The sequence below is a fragment of the Dama dama genome, chromosome 12, assembly GCF_033118175.1.
Source record: "Dama dama isolate Ldn47 chromosome 12, ASM3311817v1, whole genome shotgun sequence".
In the NCBI taxonomy this organism is placed as follows: domain Eukaryota; kingdom Metazoa; phylum Chordata; class Mammalia; order Artiodactyla; family Cervidae; genus Dama; species Dama dama.
This window is the reverse complement of record NC_083692.1, coordinates 4597761-4615713: the sequence shown is the minus strand read 5'-3', so window position 1 is coordinate 4615713 and position 17953 is coordinate 4597761. Positions and strand designations below refer to the sequence as shown.

The 17953-nt window shown below is 48.4% G+C and overlaps 1 protein-coding gene across 1 annotated transcript in view; it reads right to left on the bottom strand.

Annotated features, from left to right (window-relative positions):
- Window positions 1-17953, bottom strand: part of KCNK10 (potassium two pore domain channel subfamily K member 10) — a 147713-nt gene that overhangs the window by 28329 nt on the left and 101431 nt on the right. The window contains exon 4 of the mRNA XM_061158338.1: window positions 11904-12064. Within this exon, the coding sequence (XP_061014321.1) occupies window positions 11904-12064 (161 nt within the window). The remainder of the gene's footprint in view (window positions 1-11903; window positions 12065-17953) is intronic.

Here is a 17953-nt window from a genome sequence, read left to right as displayed (position 1 = left end):
TGACATACCCGTCACAGGCCACACACCCTACTCTGCACTGGGCAGACTCAGGTCAACCATGGCATCCCTCAATTTTTAGGAGCCTAATTTGTCAGAGACCCTGAGGCTGTGAAAGATCGAAGGCAGAAGAAGAGGGCAACAGAGGATGAGATGGTTGGATGGCATCATCGATTCAATGGACATGAACTTGAGCAGACTCCAGGAGGTAGTGAGGGACAGAGAAGCCTGGCATGCTGCAGTCCACGGGGTCGCAAAGAGTCAGATATGACTTGGTGACTGAACAACAACTTGTCAGAAGCTATTCTCGAGTGTTTTATTACTTGCTTGGTTCACAGAGCTAGCATGAGGCTAAGCATAAAAGAAAAAAGGTGTTTTTTTAATACTAATAAATGTAATATTAAAAAAGAGGAGAATTCTATAAAACGGTAAAGGATTATTATTCTATTACATGAGTGTCCTCCAAAGACCCAAACCATCCTGTGAGAATTGGTGATGAAGGGTCAACATGGGAAGGCATCCACCTATTAGGCTGGTTTTATGATACTAATGAAAATATGAATACTAATAAAACTCTTGGATTAAATTCATAACTCAGAAGTGCCTGGAAGTTTTAAAAACCAGTTACCATACATACTAAGGCACTATTGGACTGTCAGTAGTTTCAAAGTGCAAAGACAGAAAATGTTTTCTTGGGACTTTCCTGGTGGCCCAGAGGTTAAGACCCCATGCATCCAATGCAGGGGGCCCAGGTTTGATCCCTGGCTGGGGAACTAGGATCCCACATGCTGCGTGACTTGGCCAAGAAAATAAATAATAAAATGTTTTCTCCCGAAAATCCCTGGGATTCTAGGAAGCGACCATCTCTTTCATGGGTGAGACCCAGCAGGTAAGGAATACCCATACAAATGTTCCAGAGAATTTCCTTGATTGGAGGGTGGTTTAGGAAGAGCTTTTTCCACCACTTTCCTGGAGTTTGTCCTTGTTGTTTACTCACTAAGTCGTGTCTGATTATTTAGCGACCCCATAGACTGTAGCCCACCAGGCTCCTCTGTCCATGGGATTCTCCAGGCAAGAATATTGGAGTGGTTTGCCATTTCCCTCTCCAGGGAGCATTCCCAAACCAGGGATCGAATCCATGTCTCCTGCGTGTCCTGCATTGGCAGGCGGATTCTTTACCACTGAGCCATCAGGAAAGCCCTTCCATGAGTTTAAGACTGAGTCAAATCCCCAGTGGGAACTAAAATCTTGACATTAATGCCCTCAAACTCCAGGTTCTCAAAACCACTGAGGCAATCTGATGAATCCAGAAAAAGGAGAGTTGCGTTAGGAAGACAAGACCATCTGCCAAGAAGCTGGGCTTAGAGCTGCGTGTTCCTCTTCCTGCCAACATCGAGTGGGTTGCACACAGTACAGAAATGAATGGAAGCGTGGAGAACGCAGTCTGCCTGGCAACTCCGCTCGCGGAGGTGGGCCCAGACCAGTCAGCCACCAGGACAGTTCAAGGCCCTCTCCTCCAAGCTCACCTTCGCATCAATCACACAGCAGACACGAGCAAGGGGGCTTCGGCCCTAGATTAATCTGCAGGAGAAGAGAACACCAAGCAAGAGGTGTCTGGCAATAAACAGCCAGATTCAGGAGCTAGAGCCAGTGCGGAGAGAAAAATCTGAGGCTACAGTCCAATTCAAAGTGTCCACAGATGAGATAAAGTTGGAAAACCAAAACCCTTTTGATTGCAGATAAAGACAGGGCCAATATTAGCTTTTTTTCTCAACTAGCCATCTTTGTCTGTCCCCAGGTCTTACTAAAGCTTTCATGAAAGACTGTTCTGAACCACCAGACACTATCCCTACCTTATAAGAGAAAGAGGGAGGGAAGGATGATGGGAAAGCAAAGTCTACATGTGCTCATTGGGATGGGAGATTTTGTTTGGAATTTCTGCTGTCACTTATGGACTGAGTGATCTTGGAGCACTCATAGAACCAGTTCAAGCTTTCCAATCTCATAATTAAGAAGGTAAGAATGGTCCCTTGAGAGCTTCAGTTCAGTTCAGTCTCTCAGTCATGTCCGATTCTTGGCGACCCCATGAACTGCAGCACACCAGAATTCCCTGTCCATCACCAACTCCTGGAGTCTGCTCAAACTCATGTCCATCGAGTCAGTGATGCCATCCAACCATCTCATCCTCTGTCGTCCCCTTCTCCTCCTGCTTTCAATCTTTCCCAGCAGTGAGTCAGTTCTTCGCATCAGGTGGCCAAAGTATTGCAGCTTCAGCATCAGTTCTTCCAATGAATATTCAGGACTGATCTGCTTTAGGATGGACTGGTTGGATCTCCTTGCAGTCCAAGGGACTCTCAAGAGTCTTCTCAACACCACGTTTCAAAAACATCAATTCTTCGTCGCTCAGCTTTCTTTATAGTCCAACTCTCACATCCATACATGACTACTGGAGAAACGATAACGCTTACTTTGAGATCTTGAGAGCATACTCTAGGTAAAGCCCACAACCCAGTGTCCAGTGTACAGTAAATCCTCAAAACACATGTGCATCTTATCTCCAGACTTCCATACTGAATCCCACAACACTCAGTTTGCCTCAACCAAATCCCACTGGACAAATGACAAGTCTCCCTACAAAGATCCCTGCATACAGAAGTCCGTAAGTGAATGCTCATCCCAAAGTAGCAGTCAGATTCCCAGAAGCTTCCAGTGATCAAAGTTTGCTAGAAAGACAAAGAGACTCTGTTAAACCTACCTTAAAAATGTTTAAAAGGTAAACATTATCCAGGCAGTATATTAAGTAGTTATATTTTAGGCAATTTGATAGTCTTGTTGTTTTAGTAAACTGTGAAGATGCATTTTAAAAGCCATTAAAATATTCATCTCAGATGGCAACAGGAGACACCCAAGGGACATTGGCAGGTTATAAAAGATTGACAAGAAAGAGGGAAAAAATCATACATTAGATTAATCCCCGGTGGGCTAGCTAGAGATAGTGCTGAGATGATTTGCCTGCTGAAGAATAGTGGAACCAACTATCTTTGGATATATCATCAGAATCAGGCCTCCAGGCATGTTCCCTTATTAGCTAGAATGATCTTATTTCTGGGCTTTCCAAGTGGTGCCAGTGTTAAAGAGCCCACCTGCCAAGCAGGAGACCTGGGTTCAATCCCTGGGTTGAGAAGACCCCCTGGAGGAGGGCATGGCAACCCACTCCAGTATTCTTGCCTGGAGAATCCCATGGACAGAGGAGCCCAGCGGGCTACAGCACTTGGGGTCTCAAAGAGTCAGACATGACTCAGCACACAGACAACAATCTCATGTCCAGAGTATAAAGTTTCTAAAGCCCTCTTTAAGGACCCATCTGAGAGAAGAGAATTCTGAGTGGTAACAGCACTGGCCCTGAAGAACCAGACAGGACCATGACTGGAGACCCCAGGGCTCGTGTGGAAGATTCAGCCAGGGGGCCAGGACATGCCCCTTGGGACCTGTGGCACAATTGAGCCCTTAAACCCCAGCAGAGTCAAGGTTCTTAACTGGGACAGTTTTGCCCTCGAGGAGACATTTAATACTGTCCGGAGACATTTTTGGCTCTCATATCAGAGACACGGATGATACTGGCATCTAGTGAGGCCAGGGGAGCTGCTGAACAACCCACCATGCACAGGGCAGGTGTCAGGACAATTTCCAGCCCAAAATGTCCACAGAGCTGAGGCTGAGCAAGACTGCATCAGAGGAAGGGAGAGAAGAAGGACCATCCGGCCATCATGGACACGGGCGTTCCTGGTGGCTCAGCCAGTAAGGAATGTAATGCGGGAGACCTGGGTTCGATCCCTGGGTTGGGAAGATCCCCTGGAGAAGGGGGATCTTCTACACACTCCAGTATTCTGGCCTGGAGAATTCCATAGACTGTACAGTCCATGGGGTTGGAAAGAGTCGGCCCCAACTGAGTGACTTTCTCTTTCTTCCATCGTGGACAAACTTCATCACGGCGTCATTAAGAGATGCTGTGTAGTCTGTTTGGTGGATGTAACTTACATAGTTCGTCCCAAGTGAACATCAGGGATAATACTCTTAAATGGACTCAGCTGTTCTGAACCTAATCAAGAAAGCTTTAAAAATATATGCCTTCTGTGCATTTAAAAACCATTACCAGCATTTCCCCAGTTGCTCAGTGGTAGAATCCACCCGTTAATGCAGGAGACACTAGTTCGATCCGAAGTCCAGAAAGATCCCACATGCCTCAGAGCAACTAAGCCACAACTACTGAGCCACAACTACTGAGCCACAACTACTGAGCCCACACGCTCTGGAGCCCCTGCTCTGCAGCAGGAGAAGCCACCACAATGAGAAGCCCGGGCACGGCCGCAGCTGAGAGCAGCCCCGCTCGCCACAGCTAGAGATAAAGCCCATGCAGCAACGAAGACCTAGGGCATCCATAAGCAAATAAATACATCTCAAAACACATTTACCTCCCATCCCCTTCCAGCCTCTTAAGAAAAGTAAGAAAGCAAACTGTTCGCATTAAAACCAGGGTCTTCTCTCTGATCAAAACCCATGTAACAGGTGGCTCAGACGGTAAAGACTCTGCCTGCAATGCAGGAGACCTGCCTTCGATCCCTAAGTTGGGAAGATCCCCTGGAGGAGGGCATGGCAACCCACTCCAGTATTCTTGCCTGGAGAAGCCCATGGGCAGAGGAGCCTGGCGGGCTGCAGCCCACGGGGTCGCAAAGAGTCAGACATGACTGGGCAACTAAGCGCAGCCCAGCACGGCGTCCGTGTGACATTAGTCCCACTGGGTTATTTCTCAGACTGCACTATGTACGGTATGAACTAGTACAGGCGTGTCACAGAGGCAGACAGACACACGTTCACATGCACACCCACACACCGTCAGGCACTCTCAGCCCACCATCTGGCCCGCCCCCGCCCCCCTGACTCTTTAGGCAAGATGCTGGTGCGCATGACTAGTATCCCAGTGATCTTCACCAGAGATGCCAAGAGCTGGAAATCATAGTTGAAGCCACAGAGCTGAGAATAACAGGCAGTTCCCAAAACAAGAGCTTTTATCTTCTTGAAATAATAATTATTTTGCTAACCTCACTGCTGTGGGGACTAGCTCAAAGACACCCTGTGAGAAAGAGAAGCCAGAGATGTTCTTCAAAACCCTTCCTTGATTCATGCCAGGCACGCAGCAGAGGTCTCTGGAACCTTTGGCTTTCATCACCAGCCCCTTTCTCCAACCCAAAGTGACTAATTCGCCCAAGAATTGAATGTCATTACCAGATTGAGACTGTCATCACCCTGTGTTAAGCATTTGGTGGGTTCTAAAGTCCCCAAGTTATCACCACATTGATAAGCCTAGGGTAACACGTTATTTGTCAGCTACACCCAAGCTCCTTTGGTTCCAAAGACAAATAAACATTTCTGCTGTTTCCTTGGGAGGGAAAGGCCAAAGAAGAAGCAAAGTGTCCCTTGGTTTTAGAGGTACTATCGGAAAGCCTGTGGATCAGCCAGATGAAAAGAGGCAGCTGCTCTTTACCAGAGGCCAAAGTCCAACTCAGAGCAAGAAAATGGGATCCAGTCCAAAATCTGACCAAGTTTCCTACAGCATCCTATCACGTGACAGTCAGCCCAGCCCAGCAAGAGCCAGCCCACGGCTGGGAAGGGAGAGGCCGCCCACTTCCCAAAGCTGCTTTGGTACCGAGGTCAGCCCTGCTCAATCCCAAGTAATTATCCTTCCTTGCTAATTGGTCAGATTTCTGGCTGGAAACGTAGGAAGAAATACTTTCAATCTGTATGTTGTTTAGTCGCTAAGTCATGGCTGACTCTTTTGCAACTCCATGGACTGTAGCCCATCAGGCTCCTCTGTCCGTGGGATTCTCCAGGCAAGAATACTGGAGTGAGTTGCCATTTCCTTCTCCAGGGGATCTTTCCAGCCCAGAGATGGAACCCATGTCTCCTGCATTGGCAGGTGGCTTCTTTACCGCTGAGCCGCCAGGCTTTCCTTATGTTATATAAATATTTACAGATCATCCCAAGTCCAGGCTCACTCACTCAACTCTGTGTAGTTTTAGGCAAGTCACTTAACAAATCACGGGCTCCACCTCTGTTGGATGCAATATGAGCATCACTAGAGATGTGGTCCCCAAAGAGAGAGCCTAGGCCATCTGCGTCTAAATCCCACGGATGCTGTTACCCTACAGGGCCCTACAGGTAGTCCCAGGGAATCTGCATATGACATGACTCATCAATTTACCCACCCCCTCGCCTTCCTGGAGATCAAACAGTGCATTCCAGGCCCTCTTCCACGTGGGTGCGGCAGGGTGACTTGTTCAAGCCAGTGGGTTGTGACTGGAGGCCAAAGCTGTAGTGAGCAATGTCATGTCTGTTTCCCTTAAAAAAAACCCCTCATGTCTGGAGAAATGCCCAGGCAGCAGAAGACTCGGCGGGGGTAAGAGTAAGCTGGTGGTATTTGTGGCCACCGTACGTGAACTAACGTCCTCTGACAGAGTCAAAGGGCTTCCCAGGTGGCTCAGTGGTAAAGAATCTGCTTGCAATGCAGGAGACATGGGTTTGATCCCTGGGTCAGGAAGATCCCCTGAAGAAGGAAATAGCAACCCACTACAGTTGGACAGGACTGAGCGACTTCACTTTCACTTTCACTTTCCTGGCACAAGACTCTAACACCCCTGGTATTTCCGGAAAGCCATAAAGCTTCTTTTATTATGTTAATGAAGTGGTTTTGGGGTCATCTAAGGATGGGAGTTGGTTACCAGGGAGACCAGAAACCAACCAGGAACAGAGGGCTGAACTTTCAGCCACACCCCCACTGCACTCCCAACCGCTAATTTCCAGTGGGACTGGGAGAGGGACTGGAAATTGAATCAATCTCCAATGGGCAACGACTGAATCAATCACACCCATGGGAGATGAAACCGCCATAAAAATCCCAGGTTGGTAAACCAGACACTTGACATGCCAGCAGGCCTGGCCCCAGACCCCTGGGGAGGCGCTACTGGGTCTGGACCTTGCACTGGGTACCTCTCTGTCTCACTTTTGATCCACACCCTTAAATACCCCTGGTGATGAAGCAGAAGTCTAGTGAGTACGCTGGTCTCCTGAGTTCTCTGAGCCACTTTAACAAACGGACTGAACCCAAGGAAGGAAGGGGTGGGGGGAACCTCTGATGCATGAACCTCCACTCATCAGAAGCACACGAACAAGCTGACTCGCCATTGGCATCTAAGGCGGAGAGCAGGCCTGTGGGACCTGATGCGAATTCTAGGTAGACAGGGCCAGACTTGGGCTGAATGGTAAGACACCGAGCTGGTGTCAGAGAATTCCACGTGGCGGGGAAAATCCACACTCTGGAACTCGCACCAGAATCCTTAGCGTGTTACTGGGAAGAGGATGCCTGAAGCCTGAACCAACCTCGCTCCAGGCTTCCCGCCGGGTAAGCTGTGTCGAATGCTTAACCCTCTGTAAATCAGCACAGGGCAAGGTCCATTTTGCTGGCCCAGCGGACTTGGCAGGAGGGACCGAGTCCCCTCGCCCAGCAGGCTCAGCAGAACGGACTGAGTTCCCTCGGCTCGGCCCCTTTTTTCTCTTATTTGAAATCGTCTTCAAAGGTTTCTTTTGTTTGAAACCTTCCCTCGAGGGAACTGCCCTCTGCTTTGCTCTCTCTGGTGTAGCAAGTAGAGCAGACCCTGCCCTCACCAAGGAGGCCTGTGGACCAAAGACCAAGACGGTGTGGGGGCGGGGTCTCTTAAACAGCCAAAGCTGCAGCACCCTGAGCCCCAGAACCCGGCCCCCGGTGAGCGATCACGCCCACGACGCTCAGTTGACCCTAAGGGATGAGGAGCGAGATCCCATCTCTCATCTAACCCTGGGCTTCCCCGGTGGCTCAGATGGCAAAGCATCTGCCTGCAGTGCAGGAGACCCGGGTTCGATCCCTGGGCTGGGAGGAGCCCCTGGAGAAGGGAACGGCCACCCACTCCGGTATTCCTGCCTGGAGAATCCTGTGGACAGAGGAGCCTGGCGGGCTACAGTCCATGGGGTCACAGAGAGGAGGACATAACTGAGCAACTAACACACACACTCACATCTAATCACATGAGCTCTTAGTCCACACTGCTTTCTCCAGCTGACAGGAGAGTGCAGAGGGGAAGCCACTGAGATAGAAGAAGGATTCCACGCTGTCTTCAAAGAGGAGGGGCCCTGTGCCAAGGAGTGTATGCCACCTCGAAGGTGAGAATGGCCCCCACCCTATGACCAGCAAGGAAACTGGACTCTCAGTCCTACAACCACAGGGAACTTATTCTTTCCAAGATCTGAATGAGTGTGGAAGCAGATTCTTCCCCAGACCCAGAACCCAGCCTGGTCGACACTCTGACTTTTTAGCCTTTGATATCCTGACCAAGAACCTTGGCCAAGCCCGCCCTGATGTCTTACCTACACAACAATGATGTAATAAACCAGTGCTGCCTTAAGTGTCTACATTGGTACTAATTTGCTACACAGCAATACAAAACTACTAGAGCATGGAAATCCTTCTAAATCAGGGTGAAAATGGTTAGTAAGTCCTTCTGGCATCAAAGCTAAAACTACATTCTCTGATGAGCTTATTAGCAAGAAAGCTGGCCTTTTAATCTCTATCTGACTTCTGTATCTATTTCTCAATTAGTTCATAACTTCAGAGGGGAAAAAAGAGTTTTCATTTATTCACCCCATAAAACCCCCAAGAGTCAGATATTTAAGAATGCTTTTGGCATTTCTACATAATATTAATACAATAACCCTCAACAGTTCTTTAAAATGAGGCTCAGACCTGGGATGGGATAAAAGAATCCAAACCCTGTCACCTCAGAATCCAAGCGCCTAGATCGTATATTTTACCTTTACTCCACTAAAAATCCTCCGTTCCCAAGAGCTGAGAGAACGCATACCAGGTGAAGGAAAAGGCTAAATCATGGAGCAAGTGAAAAGTAAATAAATCATCCTCGGGGGAACCAAACATTCACAACCCAAGCTTTGTTGGTTTATGCAATTTTCAGTTCTCAAAATAGGGCTTCCCTGGTGGCTCAGATGGCAAAGAATCAGCCTGCAGTGCAAGAGACCCAGGTTCGATCCCTGGGCTGGGAAGATTCCCCTGGAGAAACAAATGGCTACCCACTCCAGTAGTCCTGCCTGGGAAATCCCACGGACCGAGGAGCCTGGTGGGCGGCAGTCCATGCGGCCGCAGAGACTCAGACAGGACTGAGCAACTAGCAGTAAGTGGCCTTTTAGATGTAGCTCAAATGGATAGCCAAGAGCCTTGAGACTTTCCACCAAAACTGCACACAGCAAGCAAACTGCAGCAGAGACGCTTGTTCGCAGGTTGGGGAAGTGTGTTCATAGTCCTCCTGGAACTCAGACACCTCTCCACTGCCACTTCCAAGGTCTGCAAAGGCATGCATCGTGTGCTGGAATTCAGTGATACACTGCCGGCTCCTTCCTGAAAGACTCCCGATCTTTGATGGCACCGCAAGGAAGGGAGCGGGCCATCAGCATAAAATGAAACGTGAGATTCTGGAGGCTCTGTCCCAGAGCCTTGGTAATGATCCATTTGAGACGCAGCTTTTAAGGGCAAGGAGAACCGTCCTCTCTACTTGCAGTAAGAAATTCATTAAGGGAACAAAGTCCCCAAATTCAGGAGCAGATGCCGTCAAAATGATTGCAGCCTCTTCCCTCATTTAGAATACAGTTTCCAAATTTTATTTTTGCTAAGGGGGAATTTCGAAAGCTTGTAGTCTGATCCTTCCTTTCCAAGAATAAACTCAGATCTAGAGAAGCGATATAAAAATAAAAACGCCAGATCAGACATTTCTCCACTTGAATTCTGTTCTTCTGAGTGCTCAAGCCACCAGATTCATTTTTGTCTAACTCAGAAGCCATCAGGCCATGGCTAACAGGCTACCTCTGAGAAGTTCAAAACAGCCCTTGGAGGCAAGTTTGCCATGTCTGGTGTAGGGGGACCTGAGCATCTGATGGTTTCCATGGTGACCACAGAGCCCAGCTGCACACTCTAATGAGGCTGGCTGGCCAGCCAGCAATTCGGAGCAAAGGTTGTGGAAGGTTCCAGGAAGACCCCCCCATGTCACCGAGCCACTCATGAAGTTCTAATGGGTGTCCTGCTTGCCAACAAGTGCCCCCTTCGGGAGACAGACACTCAGCAGCACTGAACTCTGTGTCCGGCCCTGTGCCAAGCTCTTTTCCATACATTATTCCATTTCGCCATCACCAAGACCTTACAAAGTGGATTCAAATTCCACCTCATTTTGCCAATGAGTTAACTGAGGCAGGGGCTTCCGCGGTGGCTCAGTGGTAAAGAATCCGCCTGCAGTGCAAGAGACCCGGGTTTGATCCCTGGGTCTGGAAGATCCCCTGGAGGAGGGCATGGCAATCCACTCCAGTATTCTTGCCTGGAGAATCCCCATGGACAGAGGAGCCTGGCAGGCTGCAGTCGCTGGGTGGCAAAGAGTCAGACACGACTTAAGTGGGTTAGCAAGCACACATGCAAACTGAGTCAGCTCACCCAAAGCCCCTGAGCTTACAGAAGGCATCCCCAAGCCAACTCTAGCGCCTCCTTCCTCCACTTAACTCAACGAGAATTTATGAAACGGCTCGAGGGGCGCACTCCCTTACATTCCTCTAAAGAGAAGTTTATGTCATGATTTCTTGTCTCACAGGGGAAAACAAGCACAGCCTTAGAACTGACCACTGGCCTATTTCTGCCCATCATTTCCAGATTCTGATAAAGAGCTCAAATTGTCATTCTTAAATACGAAGCCATCATAAGAAATAATTCCCTGAAGGAAGTTTGAAAGACTTGAGAATTAGGTAAAGAGATGAGAAAGAGAGCAGAAATGATCTTACTGCTAAACAAAACAAGTGTTCTGTTAAATTTTATGATTGGGTGTGAGCTAAAGGGCATTGGAAAGCCCAGTCCAATCACTCCACATGCCTGTCACTGATACCAGGAACGCCACCTCTAGTAAACAAACCCCTCGCACTGAGATTTTTGTCCCTTGTTTCAAGGTGAGTATTCTCAAAAAGAAAAACTCACGAAGGCAATAGCAATCATTAACACCTTAGTATGAGTTAGTATGTGAGCGGACTATTGCTGAGGGAGCACTCAGCTGTGGGAGAAGAGAGAGGAAGGGGCCGTGAGGAGACAGATACAAAACACAAAGCAATGTCTGGAAATTGCAGGCGTCTGGAAGAGGTCTTAGAAGCCAGGATCAGCCTAGAGATGCTGGGCTTGGAAATAAAAGAGAGAAGGAGCTCCAATAACAAAATGGACGGGCTTATAATTCTCTACTTTGTTGCCAGGCTTCCCAGGGGGCACAGCGGTAAAGAATCTGCCTGCCAATGCAAGAGGCGCAGGAGACACAGGTTTGATCCCTGGTTCAGGAAGATCCCCTGGAGGAGGAAATGGCAACCCACTCCTATTCTTGCCTGGAGAATCCCATGGACAGAGGAGCCTGGCGGGCTACAGTCCCTGGGGTCACAAAGAGTCAGACACAACTGAGCAACTGAACACCACTTTATTGCCAATACACTAAAAAACACATCTCCCTTCTTTAATAAGAAGTTGTGTGTGCCACATGTCTCCAAAATATGTGTTGGAAAATCCACACTTAACCCTCTTGTGTTCTGATTCCAGGGAGACTGACAAGAGACAAGAATTAGGAACTGTACCTGTGACTACCATGGGTCGAAATAAAAAAATATGACCACAACATTGAATTATCCCATTAAAAGTGAGAATGACACCATAAAATCCTGGTAATTTCTTCTGGATCCTTCCAGGCTAAAGCCAATTGGATCACAGAGGTTAGGGTTTAAACAGACGCAGTACTCACTCGAAAGACCTTCTCCACTCTTGCAATGCTTTTCCCAAAGATGGTTCCAAGTTGGTCTCCAATTCCAGCCAATAAGAAACCAAAGAGTGGAATTCCAAAGATGGCATATAAAATACAAAAGATTTTGCCTCCTTCAGTGCTTGGAGCAATATTCCCATACCCTGGTGAGAAATATTAAAAAGAGAGAGGGAGAGTGGTGAAGCGGCAGAGAAATTAGAGCACTGAACCAAAGAACCTGACTTCCTAGAGGGCTTCTCATCCCCACCCTGAACTTCAGGAGTTTTAGGAGAGCTCCATTCTAAAAGCCCTACAGAATTTAGAACATCGTTGCATTGCATCTCTTCTTTCTCTCCATGTATACAATTTCAAGAGGGTCCAGGTTTCCAGGATCTGATAAGATGACATGCATTTCATTAGATGACATTTTAGGAGATCTGTGGTCATCTAGACCTGCATTTCTGCTGGGAGATGGTACCACCCATTTCAGAAACATCAGACATCTTCAGCGTGTCTGGTTTAGGGACACTGAGCACCTGAGGAGGGTTTACCATTACTTTTTTAGATTTGAAAAGAGCTTCTCCTATCTAGCCTTGTCCCAGGGCCATCCCCTCCACGGGCCAGACTGTGGCTGTCTCCAGCATCTGCCTTCTTAGGGTGATGGGTGTTCCACATTAAGGAGGAAGGGTAGTCTAGGATGAACTCAGAAAGGACCCCTGGATCATACAGGCCTGCCTGGAGAAGCCTGAAAACAGTCAGGAGTGGAGGAGGAGAGGCCGCGTGCTCCTTCTCACATGGACCTGGATGCTGAGCTCCTCGGCCTGGGAATTCCATGCCATCTGAGTCCTGCCCGCCCTGACCCACCCACTTCTTATACCAGGAATCCAAGGATTCTTGGATTCAGATGTGAAATAAAGGTTCGGTGGTGGAATGGATGTGTAAATCCTCTAATAGCAGATCTATTAGCTTGTTGTTTCAAACAGTGCTTCAAAAACACCCTCATCCGCATTCTCGAGAGTTCTGCAGTTAGGTAAGTAACTAGTGAATATTTGGCTTACTCTCTCTGACGGGACTGAAGACAGTGGTGCTGGAAGAAAAAGGCTTATAGCATTAACACACATTATACAGAGATGAGACTCTAAATTACTCGGTAGTCACGCCAGTGAGTGTTGCATACGCTAACTAGCGTCTAGCTAGTCACCTAACCTAACATTCTCGCACATAGAGCAGCTGAAGGGGAGCCTATCTCTAAACCCACGCAGTGAGTGAGTTATTAGGCTCATGGTAATTAGCATGCTGGGAATGCAACACAGGAAGGATAATGTTGACGGCCAGTCCATCACTCAGCCTCCTGTGGGCCTGGAGGACTCACTCTTGCTTCCTGCCTTTGGGTGTTGAGTCACCTGGTTATTTTCCTGTTCAGTTTTCCAGTGAGAATCATTCAAACCTCTTATCACAAATCATCTAAATTATATAGCTTCTATTTTTTAAATGACTGTCAGGCAAGCCTTCTAATCTTGCTTTTCTTTGACTCACCATGATTTTTATTTAATTGTGCAAAAAAAAAAAAAAAAATAGGCTCTCAGAACTTTTTTCGGGTGTTTTCAGGAACTTGGACAAAATCATTCTGTCAGCATTTCCCTCTAGAATAATCTGATTTACGTTAGCACAACCCTGTTAAAAAGGAATAAAGGTGCCTAGTGAAGTGAAGTTGCTCAGTTGTGTCCAGCTCTTTGCAGCCCCATGGACAGCAGCCTGCAGCAGGCTCCTCCATCCGTGCGACTTTCTAGGCAAGAGTACTGGAGTGGGTTGCCATTTCCTTCTCCGGAGAATCTTCCCGACCCAGGGATTGAACCCGGGTCTCCCACATTGTAGACAGACGCTTTACTGTCTGAGCCCCCAGGGAAGTCCTATAAAGGTGCCTATTCAGCTCCAATTCCTGCAGGTTATGGTGACACCTGGGAAATCCTGGTAATATATGGAAACATTTATGGCTCTGGCTTGACTGTCTCCCAATGGCCTGATTATCTTTTATTTTGGATATCTCAGAAAGAAGCACGTTGCAGGCGCAGGGAGACACACTGAGGCTTTGAACCCACAGAGCTGGCATCTTATCAGCCTTCACAAGTGCTGCACCCCTTCTACCAGCTTTTAGAGAGGATTCGCTCCACCGCTTGGATCAGGACGGTGCTCAGGGGATATTCCCATCATCTAAAGAGCCTGAGAGGAAAGCAGGAAGAGGAGGCTCCAATCCAACACCACCGCCTTCACCCGGTTATCCTCAGACTCATGTAACATCACCCAGTCTGGTTCTGCAGGGCTTCAAGGAAAATGTGGGGGAAACCAGTCAACCGTATGCTTCCAATGCAAAGTGTAAGCAGTAGTGTGGATCTTATTACAGTGGGTGGGCTCCTTATTCTGGGTTTCGAAGGCTAGGACGCTAAAATTAGAGCAAAGTTCTCAGGCCCTCAAGAAGTAATATTCAAATGAGCCTTGAATAGGGGATACTTTGGCCACCTGATGCGAAGAACTGACTCATTGGAAAAAAACCTGATGCTGGGAAAGATTGAAGATAGGAGGAGAAGGGGACGACAGAGGATGAGATGGTTGGATGGCATCACCGACTCAGTGGACATGAGTTTGAGTAAACTCCAGGAGTTAGTGGTGGACAGGGAGGCCTGGAGTGCTGCAGTCCATGGGGTTGCAAAGAGTCGGACATGACTGAGTGACTGAACTGAACTGAGGGGCTTCCCTGAGAGCTCAGTTGGTAAAGAATCCGCCTGCAATGCAGGAGACCCCAGTTTGATTCCTGGGTCGGGAAGATCCCCTGGAGAAGGGAACGGCTACCCACTCCAGTATTCTGGTCTGGAGAGTTCCATGGACTTATAGTCCATGGGGTCACAAAGAGTCAGACACGACGGAGCAACTTTCACTTCCAAGCCTTGAATAAGCCTCTTTAAGGCCATCACTTCACTTTGGACGTAAAGTAATTGCCATCTTTGAGTTATGCTGTATCTTGCGCGTGTATCTGTCTGTCTGTCTGTCTGTGTCCCCTGTCTCTGATGAACTATATGGAGAGGCTGTTCTCCAGTTTGACACTCAACCCTGTTATTCTGAGAAAATTCCAGAAGTTACTTTTTGGAATTTTGCTCTGAGGCAACAGGAAGGACACATTCCTGGATTTTTGCCTCTGTTTGTACTGGGCCCTCAAGACTTCCCTGCCTGTTCTTCTTGAAGGCTTGATAGAACTTTGAAGTAAGGTGTCACAGGGCCTTAGAACTCAGGGAATTAAAATTCTATTCTGATCCTTCCACTTGCTAACTCAGCTCTTGGGCAATTTACCTTTCTGGCTTGCTTTCCTCGTCTGAATGAGGGGGCTATTAACAACACCTACCTTACAGCTTAAATGGCCACATGTGAAGTCTGAGCACCCTTTGGAGATTAAATCCACGGTGAAACAGGAGGCCCAGAGTAAGCACTCGGTAAGGATCCGCAGTTATCACCTTGCCCTGGGTTTTCTGCAGGAAGGAATCACTTTGTGTCTCCAGCAAAACTAAGCCCCAGGAGAAAAGAGATAGCTGGTTCCTATTTTCTCTCCAAAAACTCCACTGTTCTCCCAGAGCCCCGAAACAACAGACACAACGCCTGTGCCCCAGGCCAGACCGGCTGGAAGGCACAAGGGGCCCACGGCGGGATTCGGGGTGCGGGTCCCTGGGCAGCGAAGGCTGGGGGTGAGAAGCCGCGGGTCAGGCAGACGGAGCCCAGAGCATCACAAGTGGACTTCCTAAGCAGAAGGCTCCAGGCGCCGCCACCAGCTGGCCTCTGGTGACGTCCGGCAGGGGGAGACCAGCCTAGCGAGGACACCCTGTTGTGAACGAGAAAGCCCGCGGCGGCGCTCAGCGCCGGGCACCCCTGGGCTGGAAAACAACCCGAGCCCTTTCTGAAGACAAGGCTGGTGTTTACAGAGGACAGGCCTGCGCAGCGCGCACGGAACCCTCCCATTTGCTATTTACCTGCCAAAGTCAATCCTGGCCGAACCGCGTGTTGTTCGGCTCTGGGGTTTGGGTTAGAGCCAACATTCTCAAGTCAGGCCGTGCGTTTATGGGTGCATGGCAGTCACGCAGGGTCCCCCACTTCAAAGGGCCCCACTCGTGGTTTAACGCTCTGCTGTTGTCCTTATGAGGCTCTTATTCATGTTTTTGTTTTTTAACAAGAGACTGCATTTTCCTTTGACACTGGGCTTCGTGACTTATGTAGCTGGTCCTGGGGAATAAAGTGGGGCTCTATGGCTTACTAACCTTGAGATATTAGACACAGTACTTAATGTCTCTGGGTCTCAGTCCTCTCCTTAGTAACATGAGGCAAATGAGAGTTAATGTGAAACTAAGTGAGATAATATACGTGGGGCACAGCTCCTGGCATCTACGGCTGGTGTTCAGTCATTCAGTCGTGTCCGACTCTGTGACCCCATGAACCACAGCACACCAGGCCTCCCTGTCCATCACCAACTCCCAGAGTTTACCCAAACTCATGTCCATCGAGTCGGTGATGCCATCCAACCACCTCATCCTCTGTCGTCCCCTTCTCCTCCCGCCTTCAATCTTTTCCAGCATCAGGGTCTTTCCCAATGAGTCAGCTCTTTGTATCAGGTGACCAAAGTATTGGAGCTTCAGCGTCAACATCAGTCCTTCCAATGAATATTCAGGATTGGTTTCCTTAGTAGGAACTACTTGATTTCCTTAACATCCCAGTAAACGTTAGCCACAGTGACTGTTATTTCCAAAGCCATAAGCCAAGCATCCAATCCAAGTGCTAGCCAGGTGGAACAGGTGCCTTGGTACCTTGGCAGGTACAATACTTTGATGTTGTTGTTGTTGTGCTGGGTCTTCGCTGCTGCAAATGGACTTTCTCTAGTTACTGCGGATGGGGGCTACTCTCTAGCTGCCATGCGAGGGCCTCTCATTGTCAAGGCTTCTCTTGTTGCAGAGCACAGCCTCTAGGTGCTTGAGCTTCAGTAGTTGCAGCACGAGGCTCAGTACTTGTGATGCATGGACTTAGTTGCTCTGTGGTATGTGGTATCCTCCCGGACCGGGGACTGAACCCATGTCGCCTACATTCAGTTTGGTTCAGTTCAGTTGCTCAGTCGTGTCCGACTCTGTGACCCCATGGACTGCAGCACTCTAGGCTTCCCTGTCCATCACCAACTTCCACAGTTTACTCAAACTCATGTCCATTGAGTCGGTGATGCCGTCCAACCATCTCATCCTCTGTCATCCCCTTCTCCTCCCATCTTCAATCTTTCCCATTATCAGGGTCTTTTCCAATTAGTCAGTTCTTCCCATCAGGTGGTCAAAGTATTGGAGTTTCAGTTTCAGCATCAGTCCTTCCAATGAACACCCAGGACTGATCTCCTTTAGGATGGACTGGTTGGATCTCCTTGCAGTCCAAGGGACTCTCAAGAGTCTTCTCCAAAACCACAGTTCAAAAGCATCAATTCTTTGGCGCTCAGCTTTCTTTATAGTCCAACTCTCACATCCATACATGACTACAGGAACAAACCACAGCCTTGACTAGACGGACCTTTGTTGGCAAAGTAATGTCTCTGCTTTTTAACATGCTGTCTGGTTTGGTCATAACTTTTCTTCCAAGGAGCAAGTGTCTTTGAATTTCATGGCTGCAGTCACATTGGCAGGCGGATTCTTATCCACTGTACCACCAGGAAAGTCCGACAACTCTTAATTGAGTTCCAGGTGAGGGACACAGTTACTGGTTACCATCTGGGACCTGAGGAGGGGCTCTCTAGGATGTGGGTCAAGTCAAGTGACCTAATCCAAAAATGCCTCAAATGGGGAATTTCCTGGGGGTCTAGTGGTTAGGACTCTGTGCTTTCCCTGCAGGGGACATGGATTTGATCCAAGGTCAAGGAAATAAGATCCCAAATGCTGAGTGGCAAGGACAAAAAAAAAAAAAAAAGCTTCAAAGAGGAAATCTAATTGGATTCTAGAGCTGTTGGTGAGAACTCAAATCATTGTCTGCCCTTCCACAAATGATGT